This window comes from Epinephelus moara, chromosome 13 (assembly GCF_006386435.1).
Source record: "Epinephelus moara isolate mb chromosome 13, YSFRI_EMoa_1.0, whole genome shotgun sequence".
Taxonomy (NCBI): Eukaryota; Metazoa; Chordata; class Actinopteri; order Perciformes; family Serranidae; genus Epinephelus; species Epinephelus moara.
Window position 1 is genome coordinate 22,128,539 of NC_065518.1, and position 20,895 is coordinate 22,149,433.

Genomic DNA, 20,895 nt, shown 5'->3' on the forward strand with positions numbered 1-20,895 from the left:
AAGGTATTCTATGGAAATCTCAAAAGAAACACAGCTTTGGTTTCAAATCTGCAAGATTTAAATCAATAAATTAAATTCAGTAATTAAAAATAAAATAAAAACAGAGTTTTACTACTTTGATGTTAATTTGGTAACAGATTAACTTTAAATGCTTTATAAGCTGGTATTTGTTGATTACATGTTCTCTGTTAATTTGTCTGTGTGATAAAGAAGTATGATATTAAATATAATATATATTATCTCTCTCAGTGGGGGACTCCCTCCATCTCCTGAAATCTAGTTGAAAGTTCTATTTAAAGTGCTTTATGACACTTACTGATACTTTATAGTCTGATACCGCTTTGAAAGCAGCCAAAAAACAGCAGAAACACTATTATTACAAGAACGTTAAATTAATATGCACTGCCATTTAAAAGTTTGGCACTGCCTGTTATATTGTCCAAAGAAAAAGAATTACGACTCAAACTTCTGTTCAGTCGATGTCCCCACAGTGTTGCATGACAGAAAAGAATATGGTTGGAACCATTTTTCCCCCAAATATCCATCAATTTTGAATTTGTTTTCCAGTCCAGAAAAGTGTAAGTGACACTCAATCATTATTGAACCACAACGGTTGCGACTAGGCTCTAAATCTTTTGGGAGCCTGTTTTTCTTGGGGCCCTTTGCAGTCTACTCACTGGTTAGACTGAATGGGTTTAAACTGTGATTGGTCAGTCCATAGCATGTTCAGCTGTTATACTCTGATCCAGTTCCAATAGTGCTAACCCAAGACTAAACCTCTATTTCTATTTGGAGGTTTTCCTAAAGCAAATCCTTTATACAAAATACCATCTATTTGTAAAGAAGACTTTCTACAACCTTAAAGCATTAAAGACAATTCACACATAGAGCAGTCCTCTCAGCTGTCTGACTGTACCCAATCTAGTTTTAAACGACAATGCACGTCATGGGTTAGAAGTTGCTGACTGGAAGCAGATGGTTTGGGGGGACAGGGAGTTTCTCTTGGAGCAAAGTTAAGTCAGATGAACCGACAGACAAGAGAGGGCAGGGAAGGAGAGCAAAGGCATAAGAGAACAGAGGATAAATTACTCTAGTGCCAGAGGTGTGTGACTCAGTCTCTGACTCTGAGACTTTGGCTGTGACATACTTGAAGCTCTGCTGTAGAGATGTTTAACAACACTGATTTGATTGGAGGCGTTTTAAGGACTGTAGCTGTTGAGTCGTCCTTGCGTTGCTATTGTCAGCTGAATACCAATTATTACTTGCTCGCTGACTCTTCCAGGGCCTTTTGCTGGAGTGTGTGGCTGTGACCATGCAACATTGTGTCAGTACACAAGGTCAGATTTCTGTCTTCTTAGCCAATCTCAGCTGCAGACCGCTGTATGTGTGCAAACCCTGGTGTTGCATACAGTGCTGAAGAGTCTGGTCCTGTGTTTCTGATGTACTCCCCTGGCGCTGAGCTGAACCGAGCACTGAGGAGGCAGGGTGACCTTGGTGCGTTGCAGAGGCTGCCAGCGTGATTATGGCAATTCCCAACCCCCCCCTCATCCCACCCCACAGTCAACTCTTCCGAGGTGACACCGATCTCACTTCCTCCACAACCAACCCCTGCAGCCTCGCTGATAACAACACCGAAGAAGACAAATATTTCTACTGTAATGCAGCCTAATTGAAGGTAGCCCATTTGTGTGAAGCGAGCCCACTGTGTTTATGGGCGTCTATTTGCATCTACTGCGTGAAGCCAATTCAGGACGGCAATATTGGTTGCAGGCGCTCTGCTGGAGTTAGAGAGGAGGCTATTTCTCTGCTCGGTTTAAATTACATTTACTTTGGTGTTTAGTTTCAAGGTTCTCTGATGAAGAAGCACATCACGCTCACTGTAGCCATCACTGTGGCTTCATAACCTTGAGCACAGGAAACGATTTCATGCTCTTTTTCATTGGGATGTAGAATTTGAGTAATTTCACAGAAGGTCAGCTATTGTGCTTGTTAGCTGAAAAACAGTCGTGAGTGATAACCGCTTTGGTCGTGACAAGAATACAGCTTTTTGTGGAGCAGCATTTCTTACAGCATACACAACTTCGGGAGCGTTGGACATATTTGGATGTACACTCACTAATTTCTAATTTTTTGTCTCTTTGCTTCTTCAGTTGAAGGCATGCCCATATGCCCACACACACTCACTGGGATCAGATATGATTATCTTTTTTCACTCAAGGTTGGTGCTGTGCTGAACAGCCTCCTCTCAGCAGCTTGGATGTGACTTGTGGAGACTATTGATTTTTCCTGATGCCCCCTGGGCTCTGGAGTAGCATAAATATTATCATATTTTTCCCCTTGTGGCAAATTTGGACAGGGCCGAGAACTGTTAGAATAAACCGAATCAATCTCAAAGGAAACCAAGGGCAAGGTGTGTTTACAGTGGCCATGTTGGCACAGTGTGAAATTGATGAATTGTATCCGTTCCTCCGGGCCGGAGCCTGGCATCAACCACGCTGGCTGTTTTCATATAATGTAGAGAAGAGAGGGTCTGATTTATGCTGTGTTTTGACTTTGGATCCTTGTTTCTCTTGTTGAAGTTGTTTGTCTAATGATCGGCTTTGACTGCAGTGAATGTGTGTAGTGTTTTGTCGCTTTGAGGATGTTGACAGTTTGGATGCTCCTCCGCAGTTTGCACATAAACTTTACAGACTCCGTCTTTCCCTTTGCATCATCTGACGGGGTTTTCTTCCCTCCCGCCCACCCACGCTCCACCCGGGCACAAGGAGATGGATGAAGATGTTAGATTGGATGAGGACTGATTGCACGTCATGCTGCTCCACTTTAAGGAAAGCATCAGTGATAGAGATGATATTTCCCTTATCTCTTTCTGTCTGGGTGACACAGACGAGTCCATCTCCTTCCCAGGTGGAAAATATCTTTAATAGAGCTCCCCCAGTCTGACAGCACCATTATAGTTGAAATGAAGCTTTGAAATGGTAGCCACTCTATTAAATGACATTTGAATCTATGAGCTTTTCAAATAGTCTATAAAGTAGACAAAAGACCATGTGACAGATGGTCTGCCTCCAGCTGAGTCACCCTGACATTTACTTATTTTTACTCCACTCACCTGTCAGCTCATATACCAAAAGTAAAGTAAGTTGCCTTCCAAAATCAAAAAATAGAAAAATCATGTTAATTACGCATGAAGCAAGCGCTAAAATTATCAATTAGTGTGCTGCTACAGAATTCTTGGGAAACTATTTTGATAATTAATACATTGTTGAAGTCATTAATTAAAAAAAATATAATCGGACATTGCTAGGCTTTGGATTGTTGGTCACCTCAGGCTTTAATTGTGATGGCCGTGCCATTAAATAGCCAATGTTAGCTTGTTGTGATATATTGGTATTGTTGTATGTGTTAGCTGATAGCTAATGGGAATTGAGTTTAAAACCCAGTAGTGATCAGCCTATAATGGGCCTTTCCAACTGTTTCCTGACACGTAATAAACCAAATGATGAATCGCTTAATTCCAAAAATGATTTTGATATAACTGTTATATGCACCCCGACATAGAGCATTGCATTGATGAGAAACATCATAATTATCGGGCCAAGCATGTTGTAGCAGTTATGAACGCCAACATATTTCCTCCTGTGAGACAGGTCAAATAACAACATCCACATTCAGGTGGCGTCACATAACACCACCACATATCACCATGTGTGAAGCTGTGTCTGTGTTCCTTTCAATACAAAACTCAAATTTCTTGTTGAATTGAAATGACAGTTAGCAGTTTCCCAACTTAAAGAAAACCTGGGCAAACAAACCACAGTGTGGACTGATGTATTTGTTACATAATGCATTTTTAATTTGTGTGTGTGAGTGAAAAAACTATTTTCAAGGAACAAGTACAAACATCTCCCTCATGATTAGCTGAAAAACAGAAGGTAGAGCCCTTGTTGTCAGAGAAAAAACAAGTAGTAGTATGTAGCTATGTTTGCACTCTTATGCTGTGTTCACACTACGAGCGACACAGCAGCAGGTTACGAGTCATTTTCAATGGAAGCAGGTGACATGAAGCTACAAACCGACGCCCGACACTTGAAGCTAAACTTGTAGCTGGGCTTTTTTCTGCTGTGTTATTTAGTTAGCTGATGCTATGCTAGCTGTCTGTCCATTGTGTTGCACATGGTGATGCAATGGAGTGGCAAAATCTGATGTTAAAACAGGGGCTCAGAGGCTTAGTCGAGGTTCTCTGTTGCAAGTAGCAGACACACACAAGTCCATACAACATAGCAACGTCAACGAGAGACTGGAGCAACTTGTCAACCACATTTAGCAATAATGTAGCTGGTCACACCATTGCTGTGTCATTTGTAATGTGAGCACAGCATGAGTGTGTGTTCTATACTGAGAAATAGAATGAATAGAAAGGACATTGAACTGTTTGTCATAGTCATTTGACAAATACAAAAGGAAAGTGGCGATTTTTGTTTGTTGTTAGGGTGACAAGTGTGTCACCCAGGCTAGTTTAAGAAATCTGTTTTGGTCTGTTCTTACACCTGGTTCCTTACAAACAGAAAATGCACTCCACACACCACTCCAAGTTTCTCTCCTGCACCAAACTAAGATTAACCTTAGCTTAATTACCTTGTTAACTCATCATGAATAACACTTAATTCAAACTGGACAGAAACTACATTAAAAAAAAACAACAAAAAAAAAAACATCTCAGTTGGTCTTGTTAGTCAACTAGTTACTTCGTCTACTGTTCCTGCAAACACCAACTCTGGTTTGGTTGAAATAAACTCTTTATTCACCAAAATGTGAAAATATGTTGATCTACATGTTGTTTATCCCCGCAGCCTCTCTCTGCCTCTCAGCTGTCTGCTGAGCAGCTGCTCTCACTTGATCTTCTGAGGCAGCTACAGTACATAATGTTTCAACAAACATGCAATTAATGGCAACTAAATAAAGAAGGAAATAACAGTTATGCTAATATTTTAAAAGTAACAGATAAGTTATTTGAAAAAAATACTGTTCACTGTACACTGCTCATTTGGTTGTTAACATAAAACCTCACCTCAGGGAGTTAGCGACCTTCCACAGGTCAGTTTATTTATACACAGAAGTTTATAGTCCTTTAGAAGTTAGCCTGCGGCAACGGTTGCAGTGACAGCAGTATATATAAAAAAGGCTGCCACTCTGACCATCCTGCTTCATTGATTTGAAAGGGAATGTCCGTTCTATTCTGGTTTTATTTCTGTGGTGGTGTATCACCCTTCCTCATGCACTCACTCCCCCACTCCTTCCATCAGTCTTCCTCTCTCCTTATTCGTGCTTAGTAAATAAATCTGATCAGGCATTTCCCCAGTTTATTAGCCAACAGAGGCAGCCCTGTGACTGCAAGAGTGCTGACTGCAGCACATCTCTGCGCAGGGCCACAAGATTTAATGCATACAGGATAGAGCTGTCTGAGGCAAGTGTAACGACCTATTCCGTCATTTAGGTATGCAGACGTGTTGATCCCACAGTATCAGCGGGTAGAGGTTTCCCTTACTGTCTGTGTGCTGAGCTTCTGTTGGAATATCTTACCGTTTCACGAAGGGAAAAAAAAAAATTGTTAATCTTCATGGACTCTACAACAGTTTATCTTACAAATTCTTTCATGTCTCAAAATAAAACATGACAAAATAAATTTCAGTAGTCTCTTCTCATAGCTCATACCAATAGACTGAATAAAGGATTAAAAGCACAGCAGTGGTTTGCCAGATTTTCTTGTATCTGATACTGACCAACTCACCTGAATAAATAAACACACATTGTCCTTTAATTGTCCTCTCCTGAGTAATTTATCTGCTGACCAACCAAGAAATGCAAATCAGTGCATAATAATGTTCTCAGACATACTTCTGGTAGACATCTTTATAAATTAAGTGTTAGATGATATGTAGTTTTGCTCCTGAATTCCTGACTAATGCTGCTTTTACGTAGAATCAGACAGACGGTAGGCAGCAAACAAGGCAAAAATCATCAGTGATCTGGACAATAAGACCTTTTTTTCGTGTATTTTAATGACAATCACAGTTGCAATAAAACATCATACATGTTTCGTTTGGCCATCCCTCTATTCTGTTGGACTGTTTGTTTGTTTTTCCCATGCTGTCCGTGCTTCTCTCTGTCTACGTCTGCCTGATTCCATGTGAATGCAGCATAAATCCCATGAGAACGAGGCATGTTTTCACTATGCCATCTGCCCTTTAAAGCCCCTCTTATCAATACATTTTATATTACAACGAGTCAGATGACTGTGCGGAATGTGAAAGGGGTCACTTGCGGTGATAAACCTGCCGAAAAATATCCTCTGACTCAGTTCTCCTCAGCTCTACTGAGCTTTCTATCTCATTGTTTTGGTTTTCCAGCCCACAACTTATTTTGGTGCGGTCTCACCGCTCTCCTCGGGGTTGTTTACAGACGCAGCAAGATCTGTTTTTAGCAAGAAAGCTCTGATAAACCGACTGCACGCTACCTGACCAGCTGCAAACAACAGACAGACAAAGTTTGCAGTGAACTGATGAACAACGCCAAGCATTTTCGCAGCTAAACAGCCAAAATATTTCCCTCAGGAGTTGATGAAAACCAAACAGAACTAAAAAGAGAGTGAATATTGGATTTACATTTGTTGGGTCGCCTGAAGCGCTCCTCCAAATGAGTGCTGCTGATGTTTCTCTGTGTGAGCTAGATGTGTAAATAGTCAACTGCTAAAATGTTCCCCATATCGGCTTTATAAGCTGAGTATGTGTCAGTGTTTACAGCTTGTTGTACTGCCTTCAAAATATCAATTAATGCAGGTTTTACTTTTATTTCCCTCTTCACACCAATTAGTAACTACATTACCTATTCAAAGACAAGTTATGGATATAAGACATATACACCAGAGAGACTTACATGCACATGAATGCTTAATTTTTGATAGAAAGCACAGGCAAAGATGATTTAATTTATTCAGCCTTAAATCCTGTGTTGCCTAATTTTATCCTAGACATCTACCGCCGTTTAGACGTCCTTTAAACATCTGCTCAACATCATTTGATCATTAAAAATCAGCCACATTTCTCCAGGACTCTCCATAGACTGTAAATAGTCCCAGTAATCACAGTTGATAGCTACCCACATATACAAACTCTAGAAAGCAGACACTGAAAAGGTTTATAAGTGTTTGTGCAGAGGCATATTTTCCAAGGATTAGAGGATTTTGTTTTATTGCAACATTTACTGTGCTCTAGCGCAGCCTCCACTGGAGTGGCTACAGAGCGGCGCAGCCTGAGGCACTGTCAAACCCTGGCCTTGGATCAGCTTACCATCCCTTGTCTGCACCTTATCCCTGAGAGACTGAAAAATACAAAGTTGACCCATAGCTTAAGGGCAGCCTGGAGTAACAGTAATGGTGTAGCAAGTTTGGTTTGACAGCGAGGCTCAGTTCTCAGAGCTGCATTGGGGATTATACTGCGGTAGATAGAGTATAGCCCTGAGTGTGTGTGGTTGACTTATACTTCACACAGAGTACATCATTTTTACTGTCTACACTGCAGTGCACTTGTGGATGTTGCAAGCTCACAAAAAGATTTGAGGATGTTGATGATGACTTGAGGATGGCAACAATAAATAATCTGTGCATGAGATGGAATGTGTCAGCTCCGCAATGAAATAATCGTACACCTCACGTCTCAGCTCCTGCTGAGTGTGAGAATCCTAAATCTTAAATCCCCCCTAAGCAGGAGAGCCCACATGACAGGACTGTTTAATATTCATACTGTATCTGGGAGCCTCTCACCAAAGCAGAGTGAGCAGGAGGAGAGAGCAGTTTGTGTCCTCCCTGTGGAGCCCGTCTCTTCCTCTGAGCCGGAGGTCTTAGGTTGTCTTCTTCTCTTCACCCACAGATGGTGGTGTCACATCCCTGACAAGTGTCTCGGAAGAAGAGGTGGTCTTGGCTGGTGTTAAAGTTAGAAACCAAACAGCCCACTGCATTGCCCTTAAAGCTGCTCTAATCACAACTTATTTTAATATTGGATCAGGTTACTGTGTGTAATGTGGTCGAGGGTATTCTCAGAGTCTGCAGTTCTCCTCAGCTAGTAGGAGTTGTAAATTATTGTGTTTAGCCTGTTATAGTTTTACAGCCCGTTACTTAACTGTTATGATTCATAGCAACCACTTTCATAGTATTGTTTTCAAATTCAGTGAGCAGCTCTTCTCAATGAAAAAGCTCTGAAAGCTCATTCCAGACAGCGGCCAGACAAATCTATCTTAAAGGGACAGCTCATCCCAAATTCACTTTGCTAAAGCAGTAAAATAAATTCATAAAATTGTATTAGTTAATTGTACTGAATCTTTAAGAGCAGCAAAATACTAGATTTAACCTAAACTACTATATTACCATAACTTAAACCCAAGTAATATTTCTCATATCATTCTATCAATATTTCATCAATATCTTGCAGCTCCACTGCTCTGAAGTAAAAAACAAACTGCGAAAAAGTTGTGAGGCTCCAGAAAAGACTAAAAAAGACCAACTCAGATGCTCCAATTCAATTTTTCCTTTACTTTGAAGAGATCAGAGACCACATACTGTACGCTACACTGTGTAATTGCAATTTCGTGGAACTACTAAAAATGGGGCACTGCGAATCTTCTCAAATCTTTAGCTGAAGCACCAACCTTCACATGCCCCATAAATCCACGTAAAATAGCCCACAGGTGTCGACAGAGCGGCGAGATGAATGACTCAGGAGCGCGCTCTGATTACCATCTGTCTTTCCATGATCATCACTGCCACCACGGGCTGACAAGGCGTTCTTTAAGAGACGATGTTTACTTTGTGCGGTCCCCAGACACACACACAGAATATGAATGTTACAACATGCATTATAGATCTGAGATCACAACTCCAGCAAACCCCAACTGTGATTAAAAAGAGGCTGTTTTGTTTTATCAGCCCTCTCCGCTTCCCTTATCAGCTCATTTGCATAATTAACAGTGGCTGACGCCGTCCTCGCGAGCAACTGCAACTGTGATTTCTCCTGCTTGGAATTCTGTCCTACTTCACAGTGTCACTGCAACCCCCTTTTTACCTGCTGAATGCAGCGGCAGGTGCACCAGGCTGCATTCAGGATTATTTCTTTATACGCCTTCAACACACACTGACTTTGCTAAAAACAGCTGCTGGCTACAGACTCCACAGTTCATATCTAGGCCTGTTTGTCTGACGTCTTTTTGTTTTTCTCATTAATAACTGACTAATTAATAATAGATATTTTCTACACAACAGTGGGCATAGAAAAACATTTCTTTTTGTAACGTTGAGAACACACACACAGCAAGGTGCACTGCAGACCAGCGCCATCAGAATTCAATCATGTCACACAACTCAGTATAAATCCTTGTGCACACTGCTTCATTCACCAAATCTTTTCGGCTGTCTTGCCTTTAACAGGGTGGCAGCCATGTGACCTATAGATCACCAGAGATAATGAGAATATAAACAATATTACCATCATCCTTTTTAAGCAAAATACCATCTACAAAATAGAAAAATTCCAATATTTTAACCATCTTTTCAGAATAATTCTTTAGCAAATACATTTTTCATTATAACCCATCAATGAGCAAAACAACTGAATATCTATTTTTCAATACAAAGCAACACCTTTTGTGTTCTTTAAACCTCATTTTTCAAACTAAATACATCATTTTCAAATCACTTCCATCTCTTCTCGTCCCGGACTCGACCACATTTTTACCTTGTCTTGTTTCAGTCTCAGAAAAAAAGGATTTAGGATTTTATTTCAAGACCGGTCAAGACAACAACTGCGAGGATATAACTAAATTGGCTGCGCAAAAACGGAGTGTTGAATAGATGGTTTAGCAGATTTCAGCTCCTTAGTGTTTGTTTATATTTCTTAGCTCAAAGAAAACAAAGGACAGTTCCCACACATGAAATTCACCTCCGCAGTGCCTTTTGATTATATTTTGGTACACTTACACTGTATACAAGGCGATCAAAGTGGTGAATAAAAAGGGATCTTTATTTGTTTTCTGTGGGCGTTTGTATGGCAATGTGCATCTTTCTGATCAATTTGAGGAGTGCCAACTGTGTGGTTTGCATGCTCCACATTTTATTGCAAGTGTGTCATTCAGTGTGGGACGCACACTAGTCTTGTCTTGGTCTCGATACACTCTGGTCTTGGCCATGACTTGGTCTCAGTTTAGGGTGTCTTCACTGCAACACTGCTTTATATTTATAAATAATCCCCATTTTTTTATTTTACTATTAACTTTTTTATAGTTTAAGATATTTCAGTCTTTTTACTTTCACATCCTTGTGTTCATTATCTTCATCTGTAGCGTAGGGTTATATGGGGTCAGGGGTGTCAAGGATAGGCCATTTGACAATACTCCAGAAACTCTCTCTTTTTCACAGAGTAATATTGACAGGTATGAAAGAGTCAAAACTGTTCTATGGTTTTTGTTGTGTTAACAATAGTGATGTCAGTTTGATTTTGTCAGGTCAGGGCTATGGAATATAAAAATCAGCCATAATTTCTCTCTGCATCTTAGCCTTTCTCACCCTCAGGTGTGTGCATAGACTCCAGGTTCTTTTTAAATCACAAAAGGTAAATTGTTGCTCATTGTATTGGCATCAACCATGAGAAGCAGGTAACTATCAGTTATTGGTCTTGGTTGAAAAGATCCACATTGTGTGTCCCATTGATGTGTTAAGATGAAACACTTCCAAGTACTTAAACACATCATCAATAAATTATCAGTTGTAAGCCTACCAGCATGCACTGACCTTCAGTATTTATACGTTTGAATCTATGGTAGCGGAGGCCGTTTGAAACCTCCATAGAAAAGAATGTCAAACGGCTTTACTCTTACATATAGTATGAATGGTAGTCGCCCACATAATGCAGAGAGGAAACGCTTCACAAGCCAATGGATCTTTAGAATCTAGAAGAATATGTTTTTGCATTTTCATATACATTGTCTACTTTCATTCAACCACCAGAGTGCGGCCTCAGAAGCTAATTATGGAAGCTTAATTAGCAAGCTAGAGGCCAATATTATAGATCAAAATATATTTCAGCGATAAGGCATGTTGTTAGGTAGACTGTGTCCCAATTCGATACTGCATACTAATTCTACAGTATACTCTATATATCAGTTGTCATAACATACAGTTTAGCATGTATGCACAAAGAAAAGCAAATACCATTTTATACGAACAGGAAATGACAAACAACACTTTAAAAATTCACATATAGATGTCAAAATGTTTTTCCAAATATTTAAGACTTATTTGAATATTGTCTGACAGATGGATGGTTAAAGACCCTTCTCACAGTTATAGTCCACCTACACAGGTGTTTTAACTTGTTACCTGCATCTATTCCTTTAACAAGCATGTGTAAGTGAGCAGTCACTTTACAGTACAGCATGTCAAAACGTTCATTTTTTTTTTATCACCGCTGTACTTTTCATGTTATAACTTTTTAAACAGCACATTTGGCCTGTGTCCATATTCACATATCCCAGATTACATTTTGCTCATGAAGCATCTTTAAAGCACACAAATTGGAAATTATCCTCTTCAGCGGGCCTCGGCTGTGTTCTCCTGGCCTCGCTTTGATCAGAGATCATTTTAAGATGGCCTTTTTTTAATTGCAGCATCCTGAAGGAAAATCCAATTAGGAAATATTCCATTTAAGTTCTTTACCATTTTGATGTAATTAGTCAGCCGCAGTTTTAGCAGACTGCTTACATAGCAAAGCCTGAATAATACAGTGCACGACACAGAACATGTGTGTGCCTTTGTGTGTGTGTGTGTGTGTGTGTGTGTGTGTGCGTGCGTGCGTGCATGTGCGTGCGTGCGTGCGTGCGTGCGTGCGTGTGTGTGTGTGTCATGTATTCTAGATGTAAATTTAAAGGGCATGTGAAGGTCAGCTGGTGTAATACAGTCGCCACGAACAGAGGCTGATTTTTACTCAAAGATTTTTTAGAAAAATGCTCCTGGGAAGGTGACTTGTGCTGCTGCCTGATGAGTAATCTGACTCTCCCTTTGTTTTTCCCCCTCTGCTTTAAAATGCTGTCCTTTGCTCTCTCTCCTCCTAACCACACACACACACACACACACACACACACACACACACACACTGTTCTCCCTGCATTGCGTGCTCTCCCTCTCTAACGTCTGCACTCCTCATCTATCTCTCTCTCTGTGTCTCTCTGCAGGCTCGCTGACTGTGTCCATCACCGACATGCGTGCTCCAGTGGTGGGGGGCTCCGGCGGGGTCTACGCTCTGTGCTCAGCGCATCTGGCCAACGTCGTCATGGTAACTGTCATCATCGTCACCTCCATTGTTGCGTCTGTAAGCGGTTTTCAATGGAGACGAAATGTCAGAGCCGTCCGCATGGTGTGAGACGGACACCACACACTCCAGCCAGCATCCAGGGCTGCACGCTCATGTGTTTAATGCTCTGCTTTGTTAAAATATATATTTTATAAGATAGATGTTTGTTGGGGCTTTTCGCTGCAACACTCGGATCACATCGATGTGATAGTTTTTATTGCCCAGCAGCTTTTGGAAAAGTGCCACTGAATATTCCATGTGACCTCTTTAGAGAAGCATTTTGAACTCGAGTAACGTACCCGACCGTAACATGTTTTCACTGAGCTCGTCATCTGTATCAATGAATCGGAAGTGAACTGGTATTTCAGACATTAATTATTAAATCTGTGTTTATTTATGTCCACTGAAAAACAAACAAGCAGTGGATTCCCTTGATACAGTGATACAGTTTGTGTGTGTTTCTGTCACAAGGTTTATATGTGAAATGCCTTCCACATTCTCTTCAACTCTCGAGGCGGTGTTACATCTGACGAATCACTTTAACTAATGTTGCTGTTCACTGTGGGCAGCAGAGATGCCAGCAGGGATCGAAATCAAAGTGCACTGACGGGCCCAAAGCAAAGACGTGTGTAACTGTAACTGTGTGCTTGTAGCAGCTAACAGACAGTTTATTTGGTCTGTTACGCTTGATGCCTGTTTGTTGCTGGGGAATCCTTTAATGCACGTCTTAGTTCTGCTCTGATGAGTTTTTTATTTTTTTTCGTCTAGTTTGTATTTTTGAGGGAAATCTCGAAAACCTCGTCCAGTCTCGACCCAGTAAATTCCCGGCCATCTGCCATCAAGCATCATCATCCGTTTCACTCAGCAGACATTTTCAGGTTCAGTGAAGTTTGGAGATGTGCTGCTGTGGACGTGACTCCCCAGAAGTCATGCAGCTCCTGCTAAATTGTCAGAATACATCTTGGAACCGTGTAGCGTGCAAATCCAAGTCTTGACATTGCACCTAAATCTTACATCTTGATGTTTTTAAAGATGCAGGATTTTCCTAAAAAAACAGTGTATAGACTCATGCAGAAGTAATGCTTCTCATTCATCCCTTATGACCCACTAGAGGTGTGTGGTGGTGTATTTCTTTTGCAGAGACCCTGCCCTCTGCCTGTGTTTTCTTATTTTCCTCTTCTTTTCTGTGCTCGCGGCGTTAATGGGCGTGTAACTCCACAGCACGCAAGAGAGTTAGCATTCTTAGCATCTCTTTACGTATTGAGTTTTTACATTTGTGTCCTCTGTGCTCTCTCTTTCAGTCTCTGAATGATCTCCTGCACCTCACACACATACGTCAGGTTACCCCAGCAATTCTCCGTTTCAGTGTCAGCAGCGTGATAACAAGACGTGTAACAAACAAAATTGATTGGCTGTCGTTTGCTTAAAGATCACCCTTCTTCTTGTGTGAGAGATGGAGGCGCATCAAAGCTAACTGCCTTCCATCGGAGAGCAGCAACACCACATCTCACCCAACTTGGACCTCTACAACACCACTGTGTTGACCTCTCCCCTCCATGATACTCATCATTTATTTGTGGAAATATCGTGACACTACATGCACTCGATTTTATTTATATCCTCCCCTGTCTTTAATTTTGGATGGCGCTCAGTATTTCTTTTTCTACTGTGGGAGAAGAGGAGCAAAAACTCTCCCTGGGTCATTCCCACAGCTAAGAAGTTATGGAGGGACGTGATTGGTACAATTTTTCATCCCGGGGAGTAAATGTGTTATTCTAAAGTCGGGATGCCATTGTTCTCTTCCCCCTGGAGAATCACAATGGCTATTTATTGGCCCATTCTCCCCTTCTGTTAAATTATCTTAGCCCTAATTAATGGAGTGCCACCGGGCTGGAACCAGTAAGTGGAGAGCAGCCAGGTGTATAATCGCGTCTGTGCGTAATGTAAAGTGCTTCCTCCTCTCTCATATGGATATAGTTTGTCTCTCTTTCAGGTCCAGAGGAGACAAACAGAGTTGTGTCTTCCCAGGCTGTTATTACACTCATATATATGGTTGTTTGTGTCGTGATTGTTTGTGCTGACGGGACACTTTTGCTCTGTGTTGCAGAACTGGGCCGGGATGCGTTGTCCATACAAGCTGCTCCGCATGATCCTGGCACTAGTTTGCAGTAAGTTGTCCAGATTTACTCGGAAAGCCCTGCACTTCTGATCCTGCTGTTGCTATTTATATGTTGGATTTATAGTTCAGTCACTGAGTAGGGAGGGTGTGACCTTTCATTTCCAGCATATCTAATGTGTGCACACCTGTTCACAGTTCAACATGAAGTGTTTATCATCTGTTTCAAAAACCTCTCAGAGCCGAGCAACAGACATGCGGCTCCAGCTTTCTTTATTAATTGCTCAGAGTGAGAGGCTCCGTCATTGGACATGTTGCTTTGTTTTCGAAGCATTTCAGTCATACCACTTGTCCTTTTTCTCCACACGAGGGCCGATACACTGCGACTTTCATTAGTGAGCAATATGTTCCCTCCATCTGTCCCGAGCCTGCCGCCCCCGAGCTGAGAGAGCAGCGAGTCTCTGCTGGAATGTTTTATTTCTCCTCAGTGTTTTACAAACAGGGAATACAGCATTTCTAAATAAAATGTGACACGTCGTTTGTGTGAGATACTGTGAAGACTGAATTTACATTTGCTCTGGTTTTACACTCAGTGTGGAGTATTTATTCTAAGGAGAGCAGCAACAAACAAACAAACAAACGGCAAATAACATTTGAAAGCAATTTTTTGGAAGATCCATTTAAATCCTCCTGTGACCTCCTGCTGCCTGCAGAAGTAGACTTTGATAAAACGCTCACTACATTAGAATAACTCGTCTTCAGGCATTGACACAAAGTCAACTCAGTCCTAGGCCCTGTTCTTTATACAAATTACTTAATTTTTTAGAAGGATGATGAAAATGATGTTTTTAATTTTGTGTAAGTGACTGGGAAAGCCAAGTAAAATCAACTGAAAGGTTCACATCAGAAAACATGGCATTTAACCAGGGCCATAATCACCTATTTAACCTTGTGGGGGGACCACAGCTGTGGACATGAGCTGATAATAAAAACATTCTGTCTTTCCTCTCTCTTCCATCGTCCGCAGTGAGTTCGGAGGTGGGCCGTGCAGTCTGGCTCCGCTTCTCACCGCCGCTGCCCTCCTCAGGGCCCCAGCCCAGCTTCATGGCACACCTGTCAGGAGCCGTGGTCGGCATCAGCATGGGGCTGCTGATTCTGCGCAGCTACGAGGAGAGTCTGCAGAAACAGTGCTCCTGGTGGGTCATCGTCTTCTCCTTCATCACCTTCCTCCTCTTCGCCATCTTCTGGAACATCTTTGCATATGAGCTGCTGGGAGTGCAGATACCGCCTCCTCCCTGATGAAGGCCCCCCCTTGCCCGCAGGCCCTCCTCCACATACATACTGACTCCAGCCCTGCTCCAAACAAAGGCTCCCCTTTGACCATAGTTAACTTTCCCATCATCTCTCAAGTTAGTCCCAAATGAAATGATATGAAATCATTCGAAACGAAAAAATCGACCAAGAATCCTTTTTTACAGATACTTTGCAAATCAAAGAAATATGTCTCTTTTATTAAAGAGGGATTACAGTAGCAACAAGTACAGGTGAAAGTTCCTCAGATCCATTTTGAGGAGCCTTTTATCTTTTTATATATACGTTGAAGTCTCATCCACATTACCAGCACTAACCTTTGAGTGAGCATTTAGCCGCCGGGCTCTTCATTTCAGAGGCCTATTGAAAAGCTGTTTCATCAGTCGTTTCTTTGAGTGCATCTTTCATACATGTAAAGAAGAACCTGAGTTGATGACACGTGCCTGTGGTGAAGAGGAAGGGGAATTAAAGGGTGCGGTAGGAGCGTGCTGTGGCGGTGACAATGCTGAAAAAACACCATGAGAAATTTTCTTTCATGACGTGCAGAGATCAGGATCAGCTGCAGAGATGCCCCTTAAACTAATAGGGTTTTGCTTTAAGGCACTTAAACAGAGTAGATGCTTGAATCTGAGTCCTTTTAGCTGCTTTAAATGGAGATTTAAAGAAGAATTACAGGAAGAGAGTGTTTAAGTCTGGGGGCAGCAATAAAAAAAAATACAGAAGCACCAATTAAATATGATTGCTGGTAAGGTTGTTTTATTTCACAGCCCTGCTGTAACTCACAGGGGTCACTCTGGCTTTTTGCAAAAGTGCTGACACACTGATTGAAAAACAAAAAGCAGCTACACACGTTTCCTTCAAATTGAGCTGCTGAGAAGAAGCTCCAACCCGATTATAAGGCATCAGTCAAAATTCTTTATCCCTGAGTCCAAATGGTTTTCCCAGAGCAGTCACAGGAAGAATGGAGGAGAAAAGTTTTGAATGCAAGATTTCAGGCAAGTTTAATGTGAGTTCTGTCATCTTCAAGGAGTACCTTAATTTGCATCAGTCATTTTCACTTCATGGGGTCTTAAAAAATTAGAAGACATACGTTTTTTTTATGTTTTTTTCCATGACACGATACCTACACTGTGGATACAGAAACATATTTCACACAACATAGACAAGACGTGAAGATGGGAAATGAAAGTGTGACAGGAGAAGAAAGAAAAAGAAAAAGAAGCTCGTGAGAAAATAACAAGCTGAAGTTTCCTGGATCACTTAAACGAGTGAACTCCTCCTGTCGCTGTGTCAAACTATCCACCGACTTGTTAGGCGCACCGTGTAAAATATGCCATGTCATGCTCTGTGGCTCTCAGCGAGACAAGGACACCCACACACGCACACTCACAAACACACACACACTTCTCCTCTTTGTCTGAGAGAGCAGCCACTGCCTGAATCTGTAGGTCAACGTGGACAAACTGAAGAGAAGAATACACACACACACACGTACACACACACAAGCACACATACACACTGGCCTCTGCCTGTTCTCGCTCTGACAGACTGAACTGGGGAGGGCGCGGATGTGTCATCACCTGACCTCTGACCTTCGTGTCCCAGAGGGCATTGGGGTCTCTCTGTCAGGCCCAGTCTATACCTCAGTTTCTCATTCTTAGGGACTGTATACTTTTGTAAAGGAATGTACCTATAAAGAAAAAAAGAGTGTTATTAAGTTGTCCCCGTTTTTCATTTGATAGTGGATGTGTATATTGTATGTTCATAACCAAGAGTATATTTATTTGTATTTTTTTTTCCCTCTTTGAGGGGGAAAAGAGAAAAGTTTCAAATGGTGCAAAATTAATGCTATGATTGTTGTTCTTCTGATAACTCCTGTATGGCTTTGAAAAATAGTCTATGAGGCAGAATCCCCTGGTTTGTTAGATGACCACCGACGACTCAAGCTCACTTGATTTTATAAATCTTAGTGCTTTACAAAATAAGCCATAGAAAGAACTAACTGGAGAGGGTAAAAGCAGAGGAGAAAAAACATGTTTGATGGTTTGAAACCTGCTGGTTGGTAGCTTCAGTGAAACTTTTTTTTTCTGTGTGAACATAATTTATTCATTGTGAATATTCAACAGGTGAGGTGAAAGAAGAGAAACTGTGCAAGTACGAGCCTGTGAACCTCTCGACTGTTGGATATATTATCATGTAGCGGGACACATTTTTACAACTTGTTTCGCCAACTTGTTTGTAGTCAACGCAGCTTAATTTTTTTTCAAGCGCCCACGTCTTCAAACTCTCCCCTGCAGCGCGCCGACGTCTCGCTGCGGCTCTTCTTTTTTGCAAAATAACAAAGTATGGACAGCGCTCCTGTCGTATATTATCTCCAGAGTGATTCAAGCTTTTTGGAAAGCTGAGGCGAGGATAGCAATTACATTTACTCATGCTACGTTCCATTTTTCAGTCTTTCAATCAATAATTCATTTGAATGTCCACTGGCTGCCTGGGGAAAAAAATGTTATGCATTTGCCAATTTTGATAGTTGGCTATAAATACAGTCTTCAGCATTTGCTTCCACGTGAAACTGTCAGTAGTAACAGAAGACTCAGTGTTAAATGAGGAAATCTGTATGAAATAGCCAGAAAAAGCCATTTTCAGATGCATTAAAAAAAGAAAAGATCAGCCAATACGTGGTAGTAATGGATCTTTGATGGAAACTTGTGTATACTAGGGAATATTATTGCTTGGGATAGCAAAGATACATCGATGAATAATGCATACATACCCTGTTAGCCTATAATGAAGATAAAGAGGATGCCTGAGAGGAGGTTAATGTGCCTCTTTAACTGAAGATTCATAGGAACCCAGAAGGGTTGTAAAAAGGGCTAGTAAATGGCTATGTTTTTGTAGAACACATTAACTGTGAATATTACCCCTCCTGGAAGAACATGCAGGACTAAAATTGAAGGCTTGTGAATTCTTGTTGCCCCTTAAAAGATACTCTTCTCCTCATGCAAAGTAAAATGATTAGCTTTTATTTTTTTTAAAGGTTCAGTGTGTGGGATTTATGGAGATATAGTGACATCTAGTGGTGAGGGTTGCAGATTGCAGCCAGCTGAAACTGCTTCCGGTTAGAATTCCTTCAGTGTTTATTGTTCAGGAGGTTTTCTGTGATAACTTTATGTGTGCTCACCTTATTTCTGATTCAGATGTTCAGGAGGTTTTTACTAGTAGCTAAATTATCCGCAGAGGTCTCTTCCTCTCCAATACAACCTGACTCGCTGATTGAACCCAGTAAAAACACTTAATGAAGCAGTGTCTTGTTACAGTAAGTGTTTCTCTGGCGCTGTTTGGCATGTTGGAGATGGCTGCTGGCCCAGCACCTGCCTATGTGTGCTCACATTTTGTCTCTGATTACTTAAGATCCAGATGTTCAAAAACTTTTTACCAGCAGCCAAATTATCCACAGAGGTGTCCTCTTCTCCAAAACAAACAGATCCACAGACCCCAAACAGATTTAAACTTGTAAAAACACTGAATAAAGCAGTGTTTCTCTGACGCTCTCATAACGTAGGGGCTGTTAATGTGGTTTGTCTATTCTGGGCTACTGTAGAAACATGGCAGTGCAACATGGCAGCTCCCTTTGTAGATATTAACGGCTCATTCTTAGGTAACAAAAACACAACGATTCTTATTTTTAGGTGATTATTAAGTAAAGAAAACATACTTATTATATGTCATTTCTACCAATGTATCCCCCTAAATCCTACACACTGGACCTTTAACTTATTAAGTATCTCCTGGATAAAAGCAGACAATGGCATCATCAACACAAGAGAAAATGATCAGTGCATGTATCTTTAATGACGAGGTGGAAGTGGAAAGTTTTCAGAAGTAGTTTATTTACTTCTCCATAAGCCAAATCTCCTGAGCCTGAGCCAGCCACAGCACCAACACCCCTTCTAAAAAAAGGCAGTCACCTCCTGTCTGATAAAAGCCGCCTCCTGCTCTCAGACAGCATCTTAAAGGAGACGAGCGATCGAGGCCTGACTCGCATCCTCTGGCTTGACAGTATGTGACGGCTTTTTGGTTTGTGAGGGATGGCGGGACAGCAGAAACAGCAGAAACAACAGTGTCGGCACTCTTCATAAAAACCTCAGCAGCGTACGTGCTCTCCCATCCCGTCGTGCTCGTGTCACAACACCCCCAGTGTCAGGATGATGCATGGCTGTTACAGGGGATACACCAGAGAGCTCAAAGCTAGAACCGTAAACAGGATATCTTCCTTTAATAAGTGGATCTGACAGGCTGCATGATGTTAATTTAATTGCTGTCTTTTGAGTGACACATTTGTTTTCAACAGTATAAGAAAGGCACGGTGAGGGATGGCATGAGCTGAATAGGAGCAGACTATCAATAACGTGATCCATCATCTTTGGGTAATCCACAGTCCCCCCCCCCCCCCCCCCCCCCCCCTTGATTGGTTTCAGTCATGACTGCGGTACAAGATGATGTTAAAAGGTCAGTGCCAACTTGTTTGAGTCTCATTCATACTTTGCTGGTGTGGCTACACACAAAATACTGTTCATTTCTGTGCTCGTCTGATTCAAAAATGCAGCATACTTGACATTTCTCTGCTGTTTCTTGTTTGTTCTTCCTGTACTTTCTCATCTGTGGGCATTTTTTTATTTGCACTTATTACTGACGTGTTGGCATGTGCCATATTCTCTACTGCCATTAACATTCTTCGATGCTTTTTTACCTCCCTATGCCAATCCATTGTGCTGTTATGCCCAATGCCTTGTTATACGCGCCCAAGACTAAGCACCGGGTGGAAAGGCTGCTTTGCTGTCAGCTGTTATTCAACATGATCATGCACAGAATCCATAAGAGAAGGAAGCCGCAGTGCAAACAACTGAAGCTGTTAATATATCCAGTAGCTGCTCTGAAGTGCTGCTCGCCAACAAGCCGGCCAGGTTGCCTTTTCTTAGTGTTTATTGCTACGTAGACAAATATGGGTAACTCTCACTGCAGGGCTGTGCAGGTAAAGCAGGACACTGTAGCTCCAGAGATGGCTTTGTACTT

The 20,895-nt window shown here is 41.5% G+C and overlaps 1 protein-coding gene across 5 annotated transcripts in view; it reads left to right on the forward strand.

Annotated features, from left to right (window-relative positions):
• Positions 1-20,282, forward strand: part of rhbdl1 (rhomboid, veinlet-like 1 (Drosophila)) — a 66,353-nt gene extending 46,071 nt beyond the window's left edge. For all 5 annotated transcript variants that reach the window (XM_050060366.1, XM_050060370.1, XM_050060367.1 and 2 more), the window contains 3 exons: positions 12,277-12,377; positions 14,503-14,563; positions 15,539-20,282. In XM_050060366.1, coding sequence (XP_049916323.1) covers positions 12,277-12,377; positions 14,503-14,563; positions 15,539-15,810 — 434 coding nt within the window. In that variant the 3' untranslated portion in view covers positions 15,811-20,282. The remainder of the gene's footprint in view (positions 1-12,276; positions 12,378-14,502; positions 14,564-15,538) is intronic.
• Positions 20,283-20,895: the final 613 nt, after the last annotated feature.